Below are 25,469 nucleotides of genomic sequence, written 5' to 3'. Positions count from 1 at the left end.
AATGCCACTTGTTAAATAGAACATCAGGTATATATTAAGCAGAGTATAAATAAAAATAAATTATACTATGCTTAATATATACCTGATATTCCAGACTTTCAGGAACAGTGTTCCTTCCTAAGAATGCAATTTCCTTCCTATTATTGAGTTTTATTCTCTTTTATCCCATCTATTCTAGTCAAGTTACTTCATTGTGATTGCCTCTCCAGTGTTGATTAAACCAATGGTATTATTCTGTGACACTGAGGTGTGACCATTGCTTGCCATACAATGAAGTAGCTTGGCAGTATTAACTGAGTAGTTACTTTACATAAATAGGCACCATTTCAAAAAGAAATGCAGTTCCTGGCAATGAAAGTAACCTGGAACAAAGCCATTGCTTGAGGGAGAGCTGTATAGTACCTGGCTATGTGAATTCAGTCTGTCCTTGTCCCATTTTAGCATTTTGAAATCAAAGTTAAGTAGGCTATCTCTCCATAAAAGCTCTGAGTGATAATTTAATAATTGCTGTGAAACATCTACTAGAGAAAGAAAAGGCATCATGATTTTTTAAAACATTATCCAAAAATCAAGCTGGGATGCAGCAGTTTGCATGGGTGCCCCACTGGTTTTGATGACTTCAGACCTGTCCCAATAGCTAAACTTTATGACCATAAGGGTGAGGATGAACTTTGACTATGACCTAGATCTGCAATTCACAAGTGTTTTCATACAGCTGCAATAATATTCCAGAAAATGTAATTGGCCTTTTACTTCATTCACTTTTGCAAATGAAAATAAAGCTACTGTGAGAGCAGATCTTTTGCTAAGAAAATATTTTTTTTAATATTTTTATAGCTCTGTCAACAATAAAGGAGTCTCACAGTCTAAAGTCTTTCTCTAAACCTTTTTAATGGAAAAAACTTCATAGAAAATATCCTTTTACTTTTTTAATAACATATAACTATATACATGATTAAAAACTGTAACAAAAAGCTGCAGGGACTGGAAAAATGTTTTGTTGGATCCATGCAGATGGTACATCTAAAAAAGGATTTCACAAATCCATGTACATCAAATGGAGCTGCAGTGACAGGGTTGAAAAAAATGGCAACTCTATATTATTTACCTGAATGTATTGGGAATAAAGCACAGACATACAAAATACATGAAAAGAATACAAAAGAGTACATGGTGTAAATGCTGTAAGCACAGGAAGTTTCTTTTTTAAGCAAATAGGAGAAAAGAAGTAAAGTCTCCTTTTTCACATTTTATATTGCAGTTTAAAAGATAACTAATCTCTTACTTGCTGTATTTTGTTTTTCTTCACTCTGACATACACTACAGCAGAAGTATATGGCATTTGAATTTAACAACTCAGGAATACTTTGATTTATCTCCATGTCTTGAATGTACTATCAGTTCTCAATAATGACATCTAGACATATTGCTTTAAAACACATACACAGTTTGACATGAGTTACAAAATACTGAGGGCCACCACACTACAAAGTGCTGGAGACTCTTGTCCTGATCCAGCGTATGTTGAAGGACACATACAACTTCAAATCTAAGAGAAATTCCTCAGAGACTAAAGGAAGTTAAGAACATGCAGAAGTTAGTTTCTGATCAGGGCTGGAGTTTGAACAGTTCATAGCATAGACTGCAGCTGGGAAAACTTATACCTGGGGCTGTAATTCTGTCCTTACACCTCAGATCATGTAGCTACACTGTGTGGATTATTTACTGTACATCTAAAATAGATTTTCTTAATTCTAAGTTAAAACATAAATGAAACCTCTTTAAAAGAATCTAGGCAATTGATGAGCTCTGCAGCTGAAAAAAGAGATAGTGTTTAGTTTGTCAGTGATAGATTTGAAGAGATTCTGTAGGCAGCATGTAATAATGTGACAGCCTGTAAATACCTAAGTTCTGAAAGAACTTGCTTATATTTTTGTCCTGGATCCAAAAAACCCAAATAATTGAAAGCTCAGTACCAGCCAGTAACATCACCTGAGGTGCACAAGCATGGTGAGGATGGCAAGACATCATTTAGTAAAAGCTGTAACAAGTACTTAATGATTCCCAGTGTAATCACAGGCAGTTTAATAGCAGACAAATAAATGGAGCCTGTGTGTTCATATATTTGTTTAAAAAAGAAAAAAGGTGAAAGCAACAACAGTAACAACAACAACAACAAAACTAGACAAGCAGTGAAAGCTAAAATATTCTGTGAAGCCTTGGAATCTGTTCCTGTTCTTGTTAACACCCACCCACCCTGTCTGGCCTTGCTCTTTTGGCAGGCAGGTAAATCCCTTCAAGTTCCTGTAAGTGAAGGAGGACTTTTGCTTATAGCAAGACATAAAGTAATTACGAAAATAAGCTTTGAAATCCAAATTGCTGTGAGCCATGAAAGCCAAATCTCACTGATAAGGATTTGGCTTCCATTGGCCATGCAGCAGATTGATTCGCTCCCCAGTCTGACCTCTTTCTGTGGGTGTGCTAATTGGAAAGTTGCCACTCTACCAGGTTTGAGGCCATTACCATTCAGAGTCTTTTATTTTTTAAGAACATCAATGACACTTGTTTGTGTTGTTCATTGCTAGCGTTCTGGGTATAATCTGGCTTGTAGAGCCCTGATTGAAACTACAATGTCAGTACAAGGCAGGTCTGTTTGAGAAGGCAACCTGAAAGCAGTAAGACTTACTTTGTTTATTTAAGGAAGAGATAAATGTGTGTGTGCATGCATTTGCATTTAACAGTTTTATAGCTGGAACCATTATTAAATGATGCCCAGTAGGAATTTTATCTCGTTAAGATTTGTTTTATAAAGATGTAACGATTCTCAGGAGAGTTTTATGAAACATGCAAAGTTGGTTTGCATTACGTACTCAGTTATGTTCCCAGTATATATGTTGCAACTTAATTTCTTAAATATATATTGTGTAACACTTTTTATTCCTGAGTGCTGGTCTCCATAAGGAATAGAGAAGGTGGCATCATGTGCTCTTCTGCACAACACGGTCCTCTGTAATTTTAGGAGTTCTTCTGAGGGATCTTTATTGTCACAGTTTTAACTTCAGAATATTCTCTCAATCCACATTCACCCCTAAAGAAGAAATTGCAGCATCAGTTTATACCAGGTATTGTTTATCGAGAAAAAAATCTGCAAAGTGATTTCTTAAGATATAACCCAAAATTGCAGTTCAGTTTAGGTCAGAACAATGGATGGCTTCAGAATTTGATAAGGAGATACCGACTATTAAACCCAGAAATACTCACTGTCTGTTGATGGAGATTTTGGAGAGTAAATTGATGTCCTTTGTCCTTCCTAGACCTTGAAGATGTCCAAACACCAAGACCTACCCCACTGGCCAGTGAAATCACTGTTTATATCAGCAAAGGGAAGGTCTGCACTGAGCATAATGAAAAAATTGACTGCTCTCAGCCGTGGATAAGATGAACTTGACTCCTAACCCTCTGATCTTTTCTCCCTAGCAACACATCCAGCAGTAGAAATCACCGTTTGCACATAATGTGGAAGAGGGTTCAGCTTGCTCAGATTCCCCTCTGTTGAACTCCTTGTTTTGTCCTGGCACAGGACCTCGCATAAGAACCTCCATACTACTGGAGACCAGGCACCTCCTAGGTCCCAGTCATCTGACACACGGCTCTGAGGGGGGCACATTCTGCTTTGGATAGATTATGCTTTAAAAGTGGGTGTTTCTGAATGCTGTTAACATTTTGCTTTAGTCAGCTGCAGCCTGACTCATCTCTTTGGTGTCTCTGCTGAGGTTTAGAGTGGATGTTGCCTGGCTTCATGGGACTTATGCTTGTCTTCTCTGAAGTACAGGTATTTCTATTTTCCTGTGCCTATTTTGAGTAATGGAGAAGTCTCTTTATGTCATTAGTGAAGTTATGTCTTCCAGATGCTGTGTCTGTAAAGCAAACACTGTCCCCACCTCAAAACAGGTATGGTCCAAGTCTGGAAGTAGAATATCTTTTCTATATTGACTCAATGAAGATTTTTTGTGCTGGAGCTCTTACAGACATTTGTTTCTTGGTTGAGTTTTTATCCTCAGCTCTAAGACATACACAGTATTGCTCTATTAGTTATATTAAAATGTAGAACATGTTAGCATGGATATGTGACACTGCCTCTCCTCTGGATTCTCCTGTGCAGGACTTAATGCCAACTGAACCCTAAAGAACATTTCAGAGGAATTCCTCAGAACCTCCTTCTAATAAATGTTTCAGAATGGAGTGAGGGGCCACTATTTAGGGCAATTAAATCCCTCTGCAGGCCCCCAGTGCTGTGTAATCCATTTTGTATTGACTTCTACACTGCAGATTTTAAAGAAAATACAACATTGCAATGAAACTCCTGTAACCTTCCTTGGAAAGTTAATTCATTTGAGCAGAAGTATCAGTATTTACCAGCCCAAGTCACTTCATCTGCGGTTTTGAAAGCTGATGTGCCTGTTGGCTTGGGAAGCCTTATAAGTGATACAGTGGTCAGTATTTAAGGGATACAGCAGACTGATGATTCAGTAGGAAGTTTTAAGATTTACCAGAGTCTACGTACCTGCAAGCAAATATTAGTGAAGACATTTTTTCATGTGGAAGGTTCCCAAAGAGCCACCCCCACTTTTCAGTAGAAAGTGGTGGATTTGTCTCCAAAGAATGACCAAAAACTTTTGCTGTTTATCAGAAGCATTCCCTTAGGGCTCAGTGGAAGCTGTCACCAGGAGCTGCCTGGAGCCCAATAACTAATGGTACTAAGTGTCTGTGCGGAAGATTCTGGACACAGCAGGGCTGCTGTGTAGCTCCAGACACCCATTGGACACATTTTTGCAGGGCAATAGATAATGCAGTTGACAGCAGCAAGTGAGTTTATGTACATTCCAAATGCCACTTGATCTCACATCTTGGTCTGCCAAACAAAATTAGAGACACTTATTGTCTGTTTCGTCAGCTGATGGCTTCAGGACTTTACATGGGTTTTGTTTCTGGTCAGTAGTTTGGAGAAGGACAATTGTGATGAATTCTAAGGCAAAAATTTTTCAAAAGTTGAAAAGCTACGCTTGATGAATAGGAAGATGGGTTATGCCAGACACTCAGAGCAGAGGAGTCAGTGTGTGTTCAGTTAAAGGGCTCGATTGTCCCCACAGCCAAATACAGGCAGCAAAACCATCCTATTCCATGGCCACTCTGGCTCTTGTGGGATTGCACTTTGGTGTCAGATTGAGAACAAAGGTTGTGTCTGTGAAGAGGAAGGAGCCCATGGGTCAGATCTGCATGGTGCTGTCCCTTGATTGTGTAGGTGTGAGGGAGGGAGAACAAAATGCTTTTTTAGAAGAAATATTACATATTCTCTTCCCTCCCTCAGTCCAGGGGAAAAAAAGAGATTTACAACTCCAAGCTGCTTGCACTTGTTTTTCAGACTGCAGGTGTGCAGTGCTATGTCTGAGAGCTATCCATACAATAACAATTCCTATGGCATTAAAGGAGAGTTCTGAAGTAGAATGGCACTTCCTTCCCTTGAAGACATTTGGACAGAGGCCAGAATTTTGAGGAGCTCTAATATAAAATGGCACATGTGGCTATCTGGGGTGAACCACCCAATTTCTAGTTACAGGAGTTAAATTTTACATCTCCCAGGTAAGAAGCTTTAAAGAAACATTAATGAAAAAAACCCCAAACCCATGTCTCCTGGACCTCTTCAAGGATAGAAGAATATTGTAAGTAGTCCTAATGCGATCAGAAATCACCTGTTTTGTGTGCTCTACCAGGATGCAGATACCCTGCTACCTTGTATAGGACTGTAAAATGAGCATAGCAGTTCTCAACTTTGTGTTGATTTTTTGCCCATGTGTGATGATAACCTGTGAATTTAAATGCAGGACCAGAACAAGTCCCAGATAACTGTGGCACAGGCAGCACAGTGGCCCAGTTATGATCTGGCTGTAACAGTGTCACCTTAGCAATGACACACTTATGTATAGACACTTTTTTTTCTGTAATTGCCCAACTCAACATTTTTTATGCTGTAAAATGTATGCCTTAAAAACAAGAATGTAGGAAAATGGCATTTTAATAAAAAGTATGCAAGTATTAATGCAGGGTGGAGGAAGTGAATTAGAAGGTGATATCTGATCAAAGAGGTTCTGAAAGGAGTAGAATAATTACTCATAGGTAGGTTTTCAGGCATCTTTCTGAGATGGAGATTATTGCCATTCCAAACATTTATTGTTTATGATGAATACTTTCAAAGCTGTAGGGAATCAATTGTGCAATTACCACAGATTTTTCCATGAGAGCTGGGATACTGCCTGGGTTTCCCCCTTTTCAAGAGCTCTGCAACATTGATATGAGAATATTTTGCTTGCAGTTGAACCTCCCTGGAGTCAGTGGGGTCACCCCTGGGTGTCAAGTTACTCATGTGCTCTATCAAGCTTAGTAGTTTTAGAATATTTTCACAATGATAAGAGTTAGATGACCTGACATATTTATGCCAGTGTGAGATCACCTCATAACTCATGAATGTGAATAGTATGAATGTGTTATTCAAAGTACTCCCTAACGAGGGAAAATACTTCAGACTTCATAAAGCTTATTTTATAGATCAAGTTGTATACTTCAACGTATTTAAAGTTTTAAAGAGTTTGACCTTACTTTAGTTTTACTGCTGAGTTTGCCATTAGCCATAAGATATTTTGAAAACTTAGGTGAGACATATCTGGTACACATACCTCCTGCACAGAAATTAATTGAATTCCTGGTATGTAACCAATCTGGGGCTGATGCAATTGCTAAACTTCCTTGTGATTGTAATGAGAATGAGAAACTGGTAAGACTTTAAATTAGGTACACGGGACAATATTTGAGTGTGGAGCTCCATTTCAAAATATTTGGCACGTAGTGCTAGATGGAATGACAGAAAGCTTTATAATGGCAAGTGGATTTCTTCAAAGAGGTATAAACACATTTGTTTCCTTCTCTTTGCCTGATTTCATTGTTTAAAAATCTGCAAGCTGATAACTTTTTTATAAAATTCAAATGCACCTGTATTAATAAATAGAGTGAAAACTGAAGAAATAAAAGGAAAAACTACAAGAGAGGCACAATAAATGTCAAAACAACTCTGAAAGAAGTACACCAAACCAGTCAACAAGCACTCAGCAGCACCAAAGGGAGTCTTTCTGAACAGTGATGCTTAATATTGCTAAAAAAACCTTCCAGAAAGCATAGCTTACAAGTTCAGAAAAAAACTCAGAAATTTTCAGTTTCTTTCAAGATAAGAAGAGAATTCCAATAAATTTGTTTGCAATGTTAATTAAAAAAAAATAAAAAGGTGATTTTACAATGCAAATCAATTGCGTTTAGGACCAGTAATGATGATTAAAGGTTACCTTATATTATGCCCTGATTTTCAGGCTGGAATATTTCTGGATCTTAATTTGCATGGAAGCATTCGCCAATGTTTATTAAGCTGTAGAGTTGAAAACGATTTAGAAAACAGCAGTGGAATACTTACATCTCTCTCCCATTGCCAGACATTTTGAATCCTCCAAAAGGACTTTGGGCATTTAAGGCATTGTAGCAATTTATCCTGTAACAGGAAGAGGCATTAAGTCCAGCTGCACTGCCAGAAAGACCTTTGGATAACTCAGAGAGAGGCTGAAACTTGTGGAGCTAAGGACACTCTATACCTCTTAGTAATAACAAACTTGTTTCATGTTGAAAAGAAATGAGGGATTTATGCTACAAAAACAACAGTCTGCTTCTCACTCCTAAGGAGAATTGGATTTGACCTGGGAAGGCAGGAGGAGAGCACCATACCCTTGGACACATCTTCAGTAATGAACTGTTAATCTGCTGCCAAACCTCAGTACCAGTTTAAAACAAAGCTGTTAGATTTGAGTTTGATCTTTTTCTCCCTAATTTCTTGCAGATCTTTTCTTTACTCAGGTTTCACATACTAAATTACAAGCTGCTAGAGTTGGCATTCCCCATTCCTAAAGACCGAAGAGGAGGTGTCCCCTCAGTTCCTAAATGTTGTAGAAAGTAGGTACTTTGAGCCTTTAGTAAACCCTGCCAGGTTTCCTGTGCTCCCCGGAAAGGATGGTTTACCCTGGCCGTTCTCAGTAAGGCTGCTCAGCAGTGGTTGCCCTGCTCCTGGGAAGCAAGGTGCTTTCCAGCTCCAGCAGCATTCCCCAGCACTGAGCAGCCACAAAACCTCCCCACTGCTGTCCCATGGCTTGGCCAGTGATCCACCACTAGGATGGGCTGCATGAATATTCTTAGCAAAGGGTGCAAAACTGAAGTGAAATTATGATAGTGAGTCAAACTCTTTTATCTTCAAGAGCGAGAGTGGGATAACTTCTGCTTACCAGACTGTCCCAGCCTGCATTGCTGAAGAGACTGTCAGGGCCTTGTTTATGTCATTTGTAAAGACAGCAGCTACCAGCCCAAAATCAGAATTGTTGGCTCTCTCTATAACTTCATCCATGGTTTTGAATCTCAGTATTTCTTGAACAGGCCCAAAAATCTGCAATAAAGATTAATAATTAATAAACTACCCCCCTCAGAGGCATTTTATTCTTGTTTTATTCTGCTTTCTAAATTATCTTCTCTCTCCTATTATACTCTTTTAAATTTCCCACAGCAAAATTTAGTGATAAAAAGTGATAATATCTGTCTGTAAAACTGCATGAATTTTCCAAAGCGGGTGCCTCAGGGGAACTTGTCCATTCTACCCATATCTCCTCTTTGATATCTGAGACCTTACAGTCAGTGACAAAAATTGAGCTTCCTTACCCAGCTGATGTCACTTGCTGTGTGCATAAGGAGTTCTGAAAGATTTATTTTTTTTTAATATGGTCATAATTTTCATTCTGAAGGTTTTGTCTTAAGAATTAAACAAAAGGGAAAAAAGTAATATTTAGGACATTTTAAAAAGGTCTTGCCAGCAGGCGTGAATACCTCCTCCTTGGCAATCCGCATGTCGTCTGTTACATTGGAAAACACTGTAGGTTCAATGAAGAATCCCTTTCTTCCCAGCCCCTTTCCCCCACATTCGAGTTTTGCTCCTTCAGTGATACCACTTTGAATCAGTTCCAAGATCTTGTTGTATTGTTTTTTATCAATCTGAAAGAGAGAAAAAGCTGTTTGATGTGCAGACCATGTACTTGACAACCAAGCCCAAATAGGTGTTTTTAGACAAGTCACATTCCAGTGAATCTGTTCCTGCTAACATTCACTACTCTTTGAGCTGCAGATGCCAAAGATCTATAAGCAGGTGCTGACTGTGACCTCGGGCTCAGACTTCTTAAGATGTGTCACCTTATGTTTGTGGCTTAACCCACGCTGTTGCTAAACAATCTAGTTTACAAGCACAAAATTAGGCAGATCATTAGGTTTTGTCCCAGATGAGCTTACTGAAAATGTTATAAGCCCAGCTGATTACTAGTGGCAGGAACATTTTCTAAAGCCTTATTTCTGATTATGCCCATCTTCTGCTTAGAATTTCTGGATATTGAAGCACAGTTATGGTTGTAGACAGTTCTTGTCAGTTATGCGCTCACAGAGACTTTTAAGAGCTTCTCACAGTTTACAGCTGTATTTTGGGGGCTCAAGATCCAAATCTTGCTCTTAAAACTGGAAGGCAAACACTGATATTTAATCTGAGATTTTTTTTATTTAACAAGAAACACCTCAGAGCTACACAGCTTATTTACTCCTTTAGAATTTTAATCTTGAAAGCATGTATCGTGTCAGCTACCCTAGACCTTGAGTGAGTGTTCACTGACTGAGCTCTGCCTTAGTGGAGTTTAAATACTTCAGGCATCTCCTGGGCTGTAGAGCCAATGCCCTAATCCTTTACCTGTGGACCTTGTTCTGTAGTTGGGTCAAAAGGACTCCCCACAACTCTCCTCTTTGCACGTTCTACACTTCTTCTGACAAACTCTTCATAGATTGATTCTTCCACGTAAATCCGTGAGCCTGCAGTGCAGCATTGGCCTTGATTGAAGAAGACTCCTTGGTGAGCTTGTTCCACAGCATAGTCCACTGAAAAACAAGACAGCGTGTGTTGCACTGGAACACCGTGGGCAAATCTGCCTTTGCACCAATGCTGTGTGTATTACACAGTGCCACATTCCCAAAACTTCAGTAGGAGCATTTGGTTAAATAAAATTGAATCAAGATATCCCATAGTTGTGTCGGGTCAGAAATGAGGAAGATTCCCAGTGGAAAAGCTAAGACAGTGCCTTAGCAGTCAATAGGAGTAAGGTATGCAAGAATAACTTCACCAATGTCTTATATCCAGCAATATATCATTTACCAAGTAAAACCCTTAAGGGACCCTCAGAAGCAGGATGTGCCCCACAAAAATACATCTGACTGGGTCACTATATGAGAAGAAAATTTGTCTGTGATCCTAGGTTGGCAATGGGTTATTGATATTTCATGTGGGAGAATCACAGCAAAGCAAATACATGGGTAAATTTGACTTTGATAATGGCAAGACCTCTCCTTCCCAAAAAACCAGGTTATTTTTCTGCAACATAGAAATTTCCTCTTGGCACATGCAGATGACTGGGGAAGGTCTTAAAATTATAGGTCTATTATAGAACAATCAGCCCTTGATTTCTACTCTAACTTCCTTGGAGGTACAACTAACACATTCTGTCCAAGCAGGAGAGTGGATCTGGTCGTATTTAGACAATCAAGGCCACATTCTTACTTTGGGTGTAATAACTGACTAGACAAGAATAATGAATTAATCCCTAAACAGCGATGCCCTTCAGCACTATAATACCTCTGTTACCAGTTGTAGCACTTTGGAACATTGCTCAAAGTATAATCTTTTATGGACTAAACAAAGCAACTGTGCTTTACTTTCAGCACATTCTAGACAATTCTTTCTAAAAGAAATGTCTTTTTATGCCCTCAGTGTGGTCTTAAGAAAAATTATATGGGGTGTTCTTTGGACCACATTTAAATTTTCCCTGGCAGCTCCATGGAGATTGAAAGCACTAGTGGATAGCTGTGATTAACTAATGTTTCTTCTCTATTGTTAACAGTTTTTCACCATGAGGGGCTCTAGCCATTCTTCTCTTTTTTTTTTTGGTGCACTGAACCTTCAAGAGCTTTATCATGCTTTCGGCTAACTTTTGGCATACAGTATTCCTCAGGCAGAACAAACAACTCCTTTGGAACGGTGAGTCAGTTGCTGTTTTTAAATAATCAGAGCTTTGAAGTTTAAATCTTAGGCCAAGTACTGGAGGTTGTAATTGCGGGAAGAACAGAGAGCAGTTATCCTTCCCCCATGGAAGGTCATAACACAGACTAGCCCCTGGCACATGTCACTCTACTAGAAATGTTTAGGTGTTCAAGTGTGAGTTAGCAGGTGAGGGACATTTGAGGTGTGGTGATGTCTGGTGGGAGGTGGAGATGAGTAACTGGGGTAGAAGGCTGGAATATCTGTGTCTGGCTCCAGCTGACAAGAGCTTTTTTAGTTTTCCAGGATGACTGGCTGAAATTTCAATTCTTGACTTGGTAAAGCATTTCTTTGTAGAAAAGCTGCTGGAAGTTGTCAAGTTTTCCCTAGTTTTTCAGATATTGATACATTTTGAAAATGGATACAGGATTGTAACCATCTCTTGTAATTGCTGCTATTCAAAATCATTGTTCACTATTCACTTCCCCCTTTTAAATGAGACGACCAAATCCTTATGTATCTTTTTACTGGGGTTGCAAAGTTCTCAGAAAGGCCATTGAGTGCAGTGTGCCTGCACCCAGCCTGAAACAAGAGCTCAGAGCAAGGTGTGAACCATCTCATTCATCTTAAGGGGTGTTAACTTCAAAACCTCCTGCTGACAATTTAGATATCAACATTGTAACTATTTCGTTGCTGATCATTTAAGCAGACACTTCCAGTTTGTGTTTATATCCTAAGCTAAACAGCTGTCCTGTACCTTCTCAGGTGCCAGAAATCTCAGCTGCACAACATCATACATCTGCCAAAATTTTCAGCTCCCTGCAGACAGTGGCAGTGAGGATATTTCAGTACACAATTCTTTGGTTGTGAAAATTTTAAAAATGGAATAATGTTCCTTTATAGCTACTTAAAAAAGGAATACTGCACTGACGAGATTAACAAGTCAAGTGTACATAAAAGTTGTCCCTTTTTATAATTGCTTTGAACCAAAAAAATCACAGAATTTCCAGATTTAAAGCACTAAATCACCTTGCTGCAGAGCATAAGATGGCAAATATGTGTGGGACTAACTGTGAAAAACACCATGTCTATATGCTTGGTTATAACCTTTTTTCTGCTCTCTTGTTGACTATGAATCTGTGGGTCCAAAAGTTGTATTTTATAAAAGATAGCACATCTTAGATCACTTCTGTAAGATTGAAAAGTGCCATTACATACAGCTGTATTGCTTCACTTCACTTTATATGAAAGATATGCCCTAAAATAGTTTTTAAAAAAAGAAAAAAGACATCATGCAATCATGTTTTTAGCAAAAATATGGAAGTGCTGACTTACAATCTGCATCTGCAAAAATAATGTTTGGGCTTTTCCCACCCAGCTCCAGTGTAACTCTCTTCAAATTACTCCTTCCAGCTGCTTCTTGGATCAGTTTCCCAACCTGAGAGGAAATAGAGACACATTTTACAGGGAATGTAGTCATACAGTCCATTTTAACAGCCAGGGTTGGCTATCAGTAAAGCAGAGCTTTAAATAATCCAGCAGCTTCTTCGTTCCAAACATATTCTCATCAGTAGTGGACAGCTTTCCTTTTTTTTTTTTCCCTAGAAATTGAGAGGGGATAGGGCGCAGCACTAAGTTTGTGTACTGTTCGCCCCTATGCAGCTATGCTACAATGGCTTGGGGCTTTCTTTTAGGGCATTTTAGGAGGGTTGAATTAGAAATTTGAAATGGATGTGATTACACTTACTTCCATCCAAACCACTGACATGTTCACAAAGCTTAATACATCAAATTCTGATGAAATCATCTTCCTCCTCTCCAGGATTAACAGCACAGAGCAGAATACCAAGTAGGCAAGAAGCTACAAAGGCACCATCCCAGACCTGACCCACAGCTGCGCCACAGATAATCTTAATACAGGTTGAGGAGGTCAAAATCACCTCCAAAATGTCTTTGTAGATTGTGGGGTCAGCTCACAAATTGCAGACCTCACCAATGAACATAAGCATAGATTAAATGGAGTAGCAATCTGACAGCTACAGATTTGACATGTTTCCACATCAGTACAGTTGGAGGGGTAGCTGTGCTCCCTGGAAATTTTCCTCTCCCTGGATCAACAAATCCAAAATAGATCATCTTTTGTACAGTTGTAGTGTAACTGTGACCATTTTGCAGCTAAGGAAGTAATCACAGGTAGATTTAGGCTCCTACATAGTAAAACACAGGACTGAAAGTACCTACTGAATTTCAAGGAACCTAAGAACCTTGGTAAGTGCTTTATTTTAACTGGGACATGTTTTAATGTCACACAGAAAGTTAGAGGTGAAGTGAGATGGGAGTGAGTCCAGAGCTGGGCTTTTTTCTCCATGTAGTACTCTGGTCTCTCTGTTTTCTATTTCTAAGGTTATGTGAGTGAGATTCCCTGCAGCAAGGGGTTAATGGATGAGAAGCTGAACCTCTTAGAGAATTGAAGGCAGTCTGCTAGAGAAAGTTATGTCAGCACTGGAGTAATCAGAAAGCAAATGAAACAGAAACCAGGGCCCCCAAAGGGGAAAAAAAAAACCCCAAAGGAAAACCTCACAGGATAATGAAGGAATTGTGAACCACTTCATGTACCTTTGTGATTAACTGTTTATCTGGTGATACCACAGTTGAGTGTGACTGAGGTTTTTTCTTTTTTAAAAAAAAGAAAAAGCTTTTTTTCTTTACCCCTGTATTGATGGAATGGAGTGTTGACATTATCATGAAATTCCTTGCATATCCCCTTAATTGGAGCTGATTTTATTGCTATGTTTGACTGACAGCCAGAAGTGAACCTGAAGAAAAAGGATCCTTTTTGCCTTCCACCCCCACCACATACATCGAGCACGTCATCTGGAAATTCCAGCCTCTCAAACTGTGCTGAAAATGTACACTGGAAAGCAGAGTTCTGTGTTTATAGCCCGTGCCAGCCAATGCCATTCACACCCTTGCTGCCTTGAACCTCCCTCTCTCAAAGAACAACAATCAGGTATTTCCCCTCAAAAATTCACAAAGAGAAGGACAGACCAAGTAAGCCAGAGCAATGTGTCCAGCCCTCATCTCCCTGCTTTCTGTTCTACTTTAATGTCAAAATGCTTTTGTACACGTAAGTAAAGACTTTGAAAGGATTCCACGCAAACAAGCAATTGACAAGTATGCAAGTCCAAATATAGTATATGGTAAATATTCAAGTCCACAGGGCTTTGAGACAGTGGTGTTAATTTGGAAAAGTGTAGTCTGAGGTATTTTTAATACAGGGAAGTTGTCAAGTTTCCCAGTAAAAACTTAATAGAAGGCTTCACTGTGTCTTTCCTGTTAGAGATCAGTGTAGACATCAGGATGGTGGGGCTCATGCTGCTCAGCATTTTTGTTCACTGTGCTCCCGTTGTGCCCTGTGCACTTACAAGTTGAGAAAAGTCTCAGGGCAGGCACCAGCACCGTGGTTATTTAGTGACAAAGGTGGCCTTTTGTGACTGACCCTCTCTTTATGGAGGAAGACAGCATGAAAGGGATAAGTGATTGTGTTGCAATCTGCCTGGCCTTTCAGGACACGCTTCCCGCTGCGTCTCTCAGCTCGATCCCTCAGCTCCCCATAGGCAACACAGCCTGGAGAGGGAAGGCTGGAAGAGAGGACTCCCCCACAGATAATGGAGCTGTGTGATTATTCAGCAGGAATGTTGGCAGAGAAAGCCTTGACTCCCCAACCTTGTTTTGAATAGGCTTCAAGATTGATATCAGGAGTATCCCTGGATAGCTTGTGAAGTACCATAACCTTGTAAGCTGCATGGAGGGTGAGGCAGATGTAATTTGGTCCATCTCAAAGAAAACAATCTGTTATGCAGACCAACAAAAACAAAGATTAAAAAAGTAGTTTGAGGGACTCCTGTGCAACAAAGCTATTTGAAAGATAGTTCTGGAAGGGTCGGTTTCTGGACTGTCGATGGTGTGACACTGGGCAGTGAGAATGTATCATGATCTAAAACATTTTATTGTTGTTATTTATGCCTTCTCTACATGGAAGTTTAATGTCTCTTTCAAGAGGAGGCTTAAGCAGTCACATTTTAAATACTTTGTGCAGGAATTAAAAATGTTTGTTGCCTTTCATGTTCTCTTAATTTTCTGTTTTCAGACAGAAATCTGTATTTCAAAAAGGGTACAGGTAGGTTTGCCTGTTACTGTTAGAGCACTCAAAGTCTCATGAGTCAAAAGCAAACCTCCAAGGTTTGTGGTACTTCCTCTTCAGCTCTGTCATTCAGAATGTCTGGGTTCTCCTTTGCTCTGAACCTTCCTTTGCTCACCCTAAACAGTAAATCATCAGGGAACAGCTGAATATAAGGGAGCTGCAGCCTAGCTGAACAGCAGGTCATTTTCTTGACACTGCCACAGACAAGATAGTGAAGGGAAGAACTGTACAGGGAGATATATGGATTAAAATACTCCAAGAACAGTGCAAAATATGGCAGAGGAGGTATACATCATCAGTTAGGCATTTTAAATAATATATTCTATACCTTTCCTGGGATGTTGAGAGAATATCTGTAGGACATTAAGTGGTTTAAGTTACAAGAGATTAATTAAGTTTTGTGGAGATGATGTGGCCAGACAAAAATTTTCAATGTTTTCTGGAAGTACAGTTTTCTCTCTCCAACTATTGAGACACTGGATGTCGTTGTTTTGACAAAACCCTCAAACCCATGCTGCTGCTCACTTAGTTTGGCTTATTTTTTATGAATTCCAGATTCTATGCAAAATCTTTCTGACAAGCATTTTAGAGCCTCCTGGCATGTTCAGGGTGTGTCTCCTGCAATGACAAGCGAATTTGGAATACTGGCACAAAGAAGAGCAACTTTATTTGACTGTGCAATACCCTATGTGAGGAGCAGCCCTGAAAAGAGCATACTGAATAGTGCAGCACAAGTGAAAAGGCAATCTTAAACACAAATTCCTGGAGAGAATCCTAAGCTATAAATGGCTCACTTGTTCCATAGGTTAAATCCTGGCCCCTTGGAAGTCTGTGGCTGAACTCCTGCTAATGTTGATAGGACTAATACACCATCCTATTTGTACTGGGCTTTAGAAGGTGATTCCTTTTGATATACATCCTTCATAGGCAAAGAGGAACAACAGTTGCCCAGGAATAGCTTCCTAAATGCTACCAAAAACACAAAGGAAAGAGAAGGGAAACAACTTCTTCTCATTCAGGAGCTACAAGCTGTCCAAGATAGGATCCAAAAGATTCTGCAGAACCAGGAATGAATGCTAATGTAGCCTTCCTAAATCCTTCACAGGGTATGTATGTAGCACCATAAGCTCACAGGCTTCTCAGAACAGGTCAGATCCCTTTTAGGATTCTTATTGTTAAAGTAGAAAATGCCAGATTGCAATTCTTCACGAAGCCTAAAAACCAGCAAGAGATTGTGCGATCCAGAAGAGCTCACACAACCCATTGCCTGTGCAGTAGGAAGACATTCTGTCTACATCATGCATTGGGACATTCATCTCACTTTGGAAATGAAAGGAGAATCCTGCTGAGTAAATTAGAATCAGTGGTAATACAGCTGTTAGCTACAAACATTTGTTTGGCATGAATCAATCTCAACTCTCCCGTAGTTTGCTTTGATGGTCTCTCTAGTATCTTGTTGACTAATGATGAGATCATGGTTTGTTAATCTAAGTGCATGAAGAAAACATTTTGCCAAGCAAAATGCAGACTCTTTTGCTTGGGTTTATTGCAGTTGTTTATAGACCTTTTGTTTACACAGGCATCCAAACCAATTTGTTGGATATTTATTTGGGTTACTCTGCAGAGCTGCCTGAACACAGACCCGAATCCTATCTTAAATCTGTCTGCATTTTAATGGGTCGTAGTTTGAACAAAGTGGAAACCAGCCACTTAGGATACATTTCTTGTTGGCCAGAACTTCAAATGTTTTGTGTGCTATCTATAATTCTCATCTTGAGAGCATTTAACAACTGGAGGGAGTTGTAAGCCAGTCTGATTTGGAGGTTACACATTTGGTTTTAAACAGAAGTTATTAGAACTCATTAAACTTTTGCAACAATCAAAATGCAATTTTTATCCCAGGCAGGGCTTTAAATGTGCATTTTAAAATATTTATAACTTCTTACTCTCCATAATAATCTCTAATTTTAAACGCAGAACATACTGCCCTCAATTATTCCCTGTGTACCAGGAACTTCTGGGTACACCATCCCCACACCAGCTCCAGTTCAGGTGCAGCACACAGCAACTTGGGCCGACAGCTCACAGCAGGAGAATGGCTGTATTTGCAAAGTCTTAACTGAGCTCACAGATTTGAATGGGAATAAAGGGAAATTAAGAGTAAACCAGCTTCTGATAGCTGCTTTTCTCTGATATTTGATGGCCTTTTACCTTTTTTGCCAAGCAAAAGTTCCTTTAGAGAAAAAGAAAGTAATATGAAGAAAGTCTTTGCATTTCTGGTATGTGTAAAAAATTGTCCCTTGTCAGCATTTGTCTTGGAAATACATAAATGGACAAGGGACTTGCAGAACATGTCCTGTACCTCTGAGCACTGCAGCCTAACAGCAGACACATGGGAATGCCAGACATCCTGAGTTTGGGCCTGTTCTTAAACTCAGAAATTGTAAATTGCTAGTTCTAATTAAATTGATGCTAATATGTTTTTTAAAGGAATTCAGACAAGAATATGTGGAACAGTGAAGCTGAGGCAGAGAGGGGCAGTGCAAAAGGAAAAGGCCTGTACAGTAAACAACAGGGATAGGGGGACACAGCTGAGCTTTACCTCTCCCATGTTCCCACTGAGTGGGAGTTTCACCCTGCAGAGTTTCACCAGAGGGAGCAAGGAGAAATTCAGTAAGATGTAGTGAGATGTGTACATTTGATTATGGACTTTCAAAGAAAGGTGGGAGCAACTGTTAACATGGTCATATTGGCTGGAAGAAAGTTTGGTTATGGCAGTTTAAATTTCATCTGATTGTGGAAGATGAGGAAAAAATGTGTCAGTGAAGCCTGAGAGGAGATTGCTGCAATTAAGGAGGCTCATGGATTAGCCCTGGTTGACTAAAACCAACACAGTAAAAATAAACATTTTGGTTAAAATGCCTGTACCAAACAGGCTGCTGAAGTGTGAACAGAAGCAAGCAGAGAAGCCAAGAAAGCTACTGGAACCTAAGGAGGCACAGTATTTTAGGTGGGCTCTCATACTCAGAATGATTTTATTTCTTTCAACGTGGCAGTTGTGAGAGTGAAATCCATAGCCTGCCAGGTGTTTGCAGAACCCTTCCCCTTCCAATTGAGCTGTGGAGGGAAGAGCTTTGAGGTCCATGTACTAGGGGATTGGGAGAGGAAGATGATCCATGGAGAGTGTTTCATAAGGGATGAAAGAGTTGGCAGACTGTTCTTTTAATGTGTGCAAGCTAACCCACAAAAAGAGGGGCAGCAGGAAAGATGGAGAGAAGTGAAATCAAACAGCAATGGCACCAGAGAAAAAGAGCTCTTTATGCTTTTTCATGCATTATTTTGTGGGGTGGGGGGGAGTAAATAGCAGTATTTTAAAAAAATTCAGAGCTTCTGAGAATCTAAAACCCAGAGAAGGGAGTGCACTCTGGATAGCTCTAAACTAGAAATCAGAAGCAGAAGTTGAAAGTTATTTCTGTGATGTCATTTTGTGGGCACAGGATTGAGGCCTCCCAGTCATCAGGAGTGTCAAGAGGTACTGGACTAATGCATGGATGGCAAGGCCATTGGCACCTGGGATACAAGTGTCCACGTGCACTCCTTGGCTCTGGGAGTGTGTAAGTCATTGATTGTCAGAAGCTGTGAGGCTGCAGCAAGGAAAGGATCACTCTACACATGGATCACTCTCTTCTGTGAGCATCTGGCACTGGTCCTGTTGCAAGATAAGATGTGAGGCTGGAGGGCTCTGTGGTGTGGCTGTGTCAGGCTTTATTGAGGTAAGGTTGTGAACTTGGCCTTTTGGCTTGTATTTCTATGGATTGGGATCTACAAATATTGGAACATATTAACATTCTTTTTTTTTTCTGTAGGAGGAGCAGCCTGTTTTCTGCCTTTCAAGGAAACTGCAGAAAAAAGATAATAGCCCATTTTTGTGATTTTTACAGGCAAATTGAGAGTTTTCATTAGCTAGATATATACTTCAAAGGTAAAGAAATTACATAAAAGAACCTCGTGCTGAAAACTTGACAAAAACCTGTGCTTCAGAATCTCAATTTGAAGATCTTTGTGTTTGTACTGATAAGTTTTATCATTACCTTGCCCATCATGAACTGCCTTAACTAGCACATAGATGGAATGGAGGAATGGAGTTAATACATGGTGTTTATACACCTAATGGCTATTGGAAATCCCCATCACTGGAGTGTACAGTTGACATGCTTCAGAAAAGTACCAGAGAGACAAAATATTTCCATTATTATTTCACTAGAAATTGAAATCTGCTTTGGGGGAGTCAGAGACTCTAGTCCAGCTCATATCAGAATGTGGTGTTTAAAATGTTACAATGTTGACTTGCTGTTACAAAAATTCAGTGTTACAGGAAATCAGAAACAATATGGAATAGTTTACACTAACTCTGCATTAAAACGATCCATCTGTTCTTGCTTTAGGTTCTTAGAGAATTGCTTTTTCATCTCTGTAATGCTTTTCACTTCCTATTAGTAAGGCTTTTAAAGGTAGGTACTGAGTTAGTATAAAACCCACAGCTTTTGAGTTTAAACGCCTATTAAAACTAAAGCTGTCTGGAACTACAATAAAAATTTATTTTGGCTACAAGAGACAACTTTGAAACCTAACCCATCTGTATTTTTCCTCTTCCAAACAGTGCAACATCCTGTATAATAGAATATTTATCTTAAACAGAGACCACATATCTTTATAAAAACAATTGTTTCAACTTAATTTATGGGGGGTAATCAGCTCATATTAAATTTTTCAGTATTCCAGGATGCTAATCTTAATTGGATACAGAAGATGTAATGACTAGAGTAATTCCATAGAATAATCTGAAATCTGATGTAGCCATTGACTTGGAATATAACCTGTGTATATTAGAATCTGAAGTTGTCATTAAAAAATCTTGTGCAGGCATATAGTAATTGCAAAACACCTGTGTGTGCAAATTAGGCATACGAGTGCAGCTACGTTTTACTGGTAATTTAGGTTTGTGTGTGACTTGCAAACTCAATTACAGAATAATTCCACTAGAATAATTTATTTGAAATAACTGAGCTGATCTCTGCAAACCTTGGGCCCACCACAGAGATACCCACACATACCTAGGGCTGCATGGTCAGTGAACTTATCGACACAAATCAAAAAGCAAATTGCCTCACTGTGGAGAGCAGTATCCCTGGGATGCATAAAGCCTTCCACTGCCACGAGTGGGAGTCAAACATATCAAAGGGAGACTGGATCCCTGGGGTTTAGCTCCCTCCATAGAATAGTTTGTCAGATTCTGAATTGAAAAGGGCTGGGTTTAGCACTCTCTAAATATAACCAGCCCTGAGACTCCCACAAAGATTCCTTTCTGTCTGCCTTCAGACGTGAGATAAGGCCCCTTCTCCTGTGACTTCAGTCTGGAGTACCTCTGTCATCCCCACCCCAACCCTGATAACAGCCAGCTTGGCACATGTTTGAGAGCAAGATGTGATGAGAGTTTTGGGGGTTAGTCTTGCTGTAGATTGCAGCCTTCATCTTCAGAGTGAGCCTCCTCTCTTAACATCTGCAGCATAGATTCCTAGCAAGGCATTTTGGCATCCAGGAGACAACTGTCTCCCTTCATCCTCTGGCCAGCTTCTTTCCATCATTTTGGGAACTGAAACCTTGGACAATCTCCTTTTCTCTCTGCATTCCTTCCTTTTTCAGCCTCCTCCTCATCCTCAATATACTTGTATGCAGCATCAAAGTTGAAGTATATTTGCACAATTTGCTCCCTTCCTCTCCCTTTTCCCCAAGTACAGCAGGATACACAAATTATGGATGTTAAAGCAGCACTTCTGTGTGCTGTGATATACACGGGATGTTCTGCCTACTTGCATGTGATTCACATCCTCCTAAGCCCACAGGAAATCCCAGCAATATTTTTCCAGGCATATCTCCTGTGCTGAGGTGCTGAGCACAGCAGGGGCTGGAGGAAAGGAGCTGCTTGTGCTTGGGAAGTCCTGTGGTACATAAGCTTAGCTGGGAAGCACAGACCACTGTTATTTAGATGTAGCTCTTTTACCCAGTGGCAATAAGAAATGCAGCACAAGGACTGAAGTATTTATTCATGTTTTACAGTAATGTGTGAATCCTCTTACCTCAGTGGATCCAGTGAAAGCAATTTTATCAATGCCAACATGAGAGGCTATGGCTGCACCAACAATTGGACCAAATCCTGGCAAAATATTGACAACTCCTGGTGGAAAGCCAGCCTGTCAAAATAAGAATGAATGAAGGTAAGCATGACTTATGAGAACTGTTAGAGCACGTTAAAGCAGGCATGTGCTGGTGGTTTCCTTCCCACAAGGAGAGACAGACACCACTCCCCTCAATTATTCTTACCTCCTTGATGAGGGCACCCATATAGAGAGCACTGAGTGGTGTTTGTTCTGCTGGCTTAATAACTACTGTATTGCCACAGCACAGAGCTGGAGCAATCTTCCATGCAAACATCAGCAGGGGGAAGTTCCACTGTAGGAAAAAAAAAAGTTGATAGATGGAAAAATATTGCTGTGGTGTTTTGTTTTCAAGATGTCAAGCTGATACCTCACTTATTTCTCAGGCTGATCCTCAACATAAATCTTTCCCAGCACAAAGCAAGGATTTTTTTTTAAATAACTGCCATTAAGAAAGCAACAACAGTGACTTCTTAGTTCTTTCTCTCCTATTCAAAGAAATACAACCCCCACCTGCAATCTCCATTAAAAATTCTGTTATCTGTTAATTTTTTAAGTCACAACTTTTAATTTCATTTACTGTTTTACTATTGACACTTTTAATTCCCCCATGAAAATAGGTTTTGCTTCTGATACATTTGGAAAGAACTGTTCATGCTGAAGCAGTTTTGGATGTAAATTTCATATCCCATCTTAAGATATAAAATTTATACTCAAAATTATATAATCCTTAATTGATGGAATTACAATAAAAAGTCCATAAATGTCAATGTTCAATCAAAGCATTTAATTTTCTTGAAGACTTCTTACTGAGAAATCTATATGGAAGACATTAAAAGGACAGTAAAAAACAAGTTGAGAAATGCTTTGCTGCTATAAAATTTTGTATTGTCATTCATTATAACTTCATTGAATTGCAGCAGATGATGTAGTGGATTATATTATTTCAATGCACAAACATGCCTTGGATAAAGATAGAAGTAACAAGTCTTTTGCACCAGGGCCTGATCCTAGCAGGTTAAGTGGATTTTAGTGCTGATTTTAGTGGAAATGTCAGAGTAATAAAATAACTGTGTTTTCACAATCACTCTTACAAATGCATACAACAGTCTCTTTTAGAAGGAGAATAGCAAATATCAGTCACAGAGTCAGCCACTGGCCAGAACGTGTTGCTGCCTGATGCATATCAGCTGCCACTCTCAGACATCTCTCTAGCCCCTGGCTAGCTTGAAAAAATACACAACTGTCTTTCCTTCACAGAACACCCAATTTTTTACTCCCTCTGTTGTTTATAAACTCCGGAGACAAAGTGATGTTTTAATTCCATCTCCAGTACATAAACCTGGGAGGGGAGCTGTCGGGCCAGCAGTGTGCTAACAGCCTGCACTTCTAATGGCATTGCAAGGAGAGCTCACAGCAGTTTTATAGGGCACTATATAGCCCTGTTTATGCTACAGCACTGCCAAAGAGCACATTTTGATGGAAGCTGGGATGTGAAAGAGGATGAGGAGTTCAGTGTTAGACTTGCTGTTTAATTTTATTTTTGAATAATGTATTTGCTCAGGCAATGGCCAAGCATATGCAGCAGCCTGGGCTGTCCTCTGGGACTGGTAGCATGGAGGAAATACAGAACAGATCAGCAGTGGTGTTAGAATAGATGGATATGACAGCCATCTTCAGGCTTTGGAGAACAAAACTGAGGGAAGAACAAACATGTATGGTAGATGGCTGGGTACCCTGAACAAAGGTTTACTCATCTGAACTAAACAAATCCTGATTTTGGCATGATCCTCAGACTGTGGCCAAGTTTCTTCAGCAGGTCTGTCACTTAAGCTCAGTGAAACAAGCATAAGAGATGTCCAGCAATGCTGGGGTTAGATTTTGGGGTTGTCATTTAGTAAATGCTCATCCATGTGCCTGGCTGAGGAACAGGGATGGAGCTGTGGAATCTTTCATTCATAAGGACCAAGTTGGAGAGTGTGTAGGTGTTTGCAGGACAGCTGTACTGCAGACTCTCTGAGTCATTGCACGTTTCTCTGGGTTTCTGCTGAGTGCCAAACACAAAAGCCACCCCTTAAAAAAGACATGAAATAGCAACAAATATAAATAGGGGGAAAGGGCTTAACAATGTTAAAGTCATCTTTTCTGGCTGCTCCTCTTGTAATGGAATTGCTCCGTGTTTCTGTTTAGTGGCTTTGTGGTAATGTGAACAAAATAAAAAATCAACATCAACAAAAAATTTCAGAGAATGGCCTGATTAGTCCCTCAGTGTTTTGTCAAGCAAAAAAGCTTCCACACAATATTTTAATAGCTGTATGTGAGCCTCCCATTGAAATTTCTGCCAAAGCTGGTTAACTGGCTCTTCTGAAAAAGTTACCCTCTCAATGCAATTCCCATGCAGTGTTCAGTAAGATTTTATTATGAGGGTGTTTGCTGGGGTGTAGGGGGAGTATTGGATTTGATGAAATGATGTGTTTCTCTCTCCCAACAAATAAAACAAACATTTCATGTGTTCTGTTAGCTACACAATGTTAATTGTAATGATATGTCTCCTGGAGTTTCCTTTTCTCCTCCAGCCTTGTAAAAGAAATAGCAGGAAAGAATGGAATTAAAATACATCACATTCTCCCAGGAACTGAGGAGCCTGTTAAATCACAGTAAAAACTAAATAAATAAAGAGACTACCACAGCAAAGCATCAATTTTCCATAAGTTGTGTGAACATCCATAACCACTGACAGCATATTAACACTGTGTTTTGCTTTGCTTGTTTTAATCATGTGAATTCTATGACTTGAGAACTTAACTCCTAATAACAGAGCCTAAACCCTATTAGCATGTTCAAATAAGCATTTGCAGGGAGGCTGTTAAAGATATGTCAACAATATGAGCTCAGCTTTTTTCGTAATGGAAAACACACATAGCTGAAGACCATGTTTTATGTGTCTTTAAAGAGAGCTGGTTCAAATGAAAATAAATAGAGAGCACTAGTAGAGATACTCACAGGGATGATCTGTCCACACACTCCGATGGGTTCATGTCTTGTAAACGTAAAATAATCTCCATCTGAAACAGATGAGCATGCTTACTCTCAAGTGCAGTTTGACTTGGCAGAACAAAAAAAAAATTAAAATAGAGGGAGGGAAAAAACTCTAAGCAATAGCCTTTGATGGCAGTAAAAGAAATAAAGAAGTCATGGAAGTGTTTTCTTGTGAGCCAGCATGGGAAGCCTCGGTTCAGGAGCAACCTAATTGTTCTTTCTGTAGAACAAAGAAAGCAGGCTTCCCATCAGAAAGTAACCTGCTTTGTTCCTTGGCAAAGAGCTGTACTGCACATAAAATTGCAGTAGCGTGGAAGCACTTACTGGCCTCAGCTGATTCAAGGGTGAAAGAAGTGAAGAGTCACAAAGGCAATTTCCTGAAAGGCATGAGTGGAACACAGCAATCTAAAGGTGTATCTACAGCCTAAGTGTGGGGTAATAGAGTAACATTCAGCTGATTCATCTGCCATTGAGGACACAAGCAGTGTGAAGTGATGGAATAATGTACCACAATCTCTAGATGTGGAATGAAGAGGGAAAGTTGTGACTTGTGTCACTGAGCATCACGTACTTCCTGTGGTCTGGGAGCACATGCTGAGGTTACACATGCAGGTTTCTTCCCAGTTAACAAAGAGCCAGGAAGGGACTTGCTGTGTGGGAACCAGTTAAAGGATCAGTTAAGGTACTGTCTAACCAGTAGCTTTGTTAGTGTGCTCAGCCTGCATCTGTGCAAAGTAGATTTACTGCACCTTTGTACTTCAATTGAGTCTCATAGCTGTATAAACTAGCTCAGACCCAAACTATCTCT

At 39.7% G+C, this 25,469-nt stretch overlaps 1 protein-coding gene across 3 annotated transcripts in view; it reads right to left on the bottom strand.

Annotated features, from left to right (window-relative positions):
- Positions 1-886: 886 nt before the first annotated feature.
- ALDH1A2 (aldehyde dehydrogenase 1 family member A2) overlaps positions 887-25,469 on the bottom strand; it is a 67,277-nt gene continuing 42,694 nt past the window's right edge. For all 3 annotated transcript variants that reach the window (XM_084213568.1, XM_084213569.1, XM_084213570.1), the window contains 9 exons: positions 24,626-24,687; positions 21,789-21,917; positions 21,545-21,658; positions 12,539-12,641; positions 9,866-10,050; positions 8,965-9,129; positions 8,373-8,530; positions 7,517-7,591; positions 887-3,088 (listed from right to left, as the gene is read on the bottom strand). In XM_084213568.1, coding sequence (XP_084069694.1) covers positions 3,016-3,088; positions 7,517-7,591; positions 8,373-8,530; positions 8,965-9,129; positions 9,866-10,050; positions 12,539-12,641; positions 21,545-21,658; positions 21,789-21,917; positions 24,626-24,687 — 1,064 coding nt within the window. In that variant the 3' untranslated portion in view covers positions 887-3,015. The remainder of the gene's footprint in view (positions 3,089-7,516; positions 7,592-8,372; positions 8,531-8,964; positions 9,130-9,865; positions 10,051-12,538; positions 12,642-21,544; positions 21,659-21,788; positions 21,918-24,625; positions 24,688-25,469) is intronic.

Source organism: Fringilla coelebs (assembly GCF_963513975.1).
Source record: "Fringilla coelebs genome assembly, chromosome: 12".
In the NCBI taxonomy this organism is placed as follows: Eukaryota; Metazoa; Chordata; class Aves; order Passeriformes; family Fringillidae; genus Fringilla; species Fringilla coelebs.
This window is presented reverse-complemented; position numbering and strand designations above follow the sequence as displayed.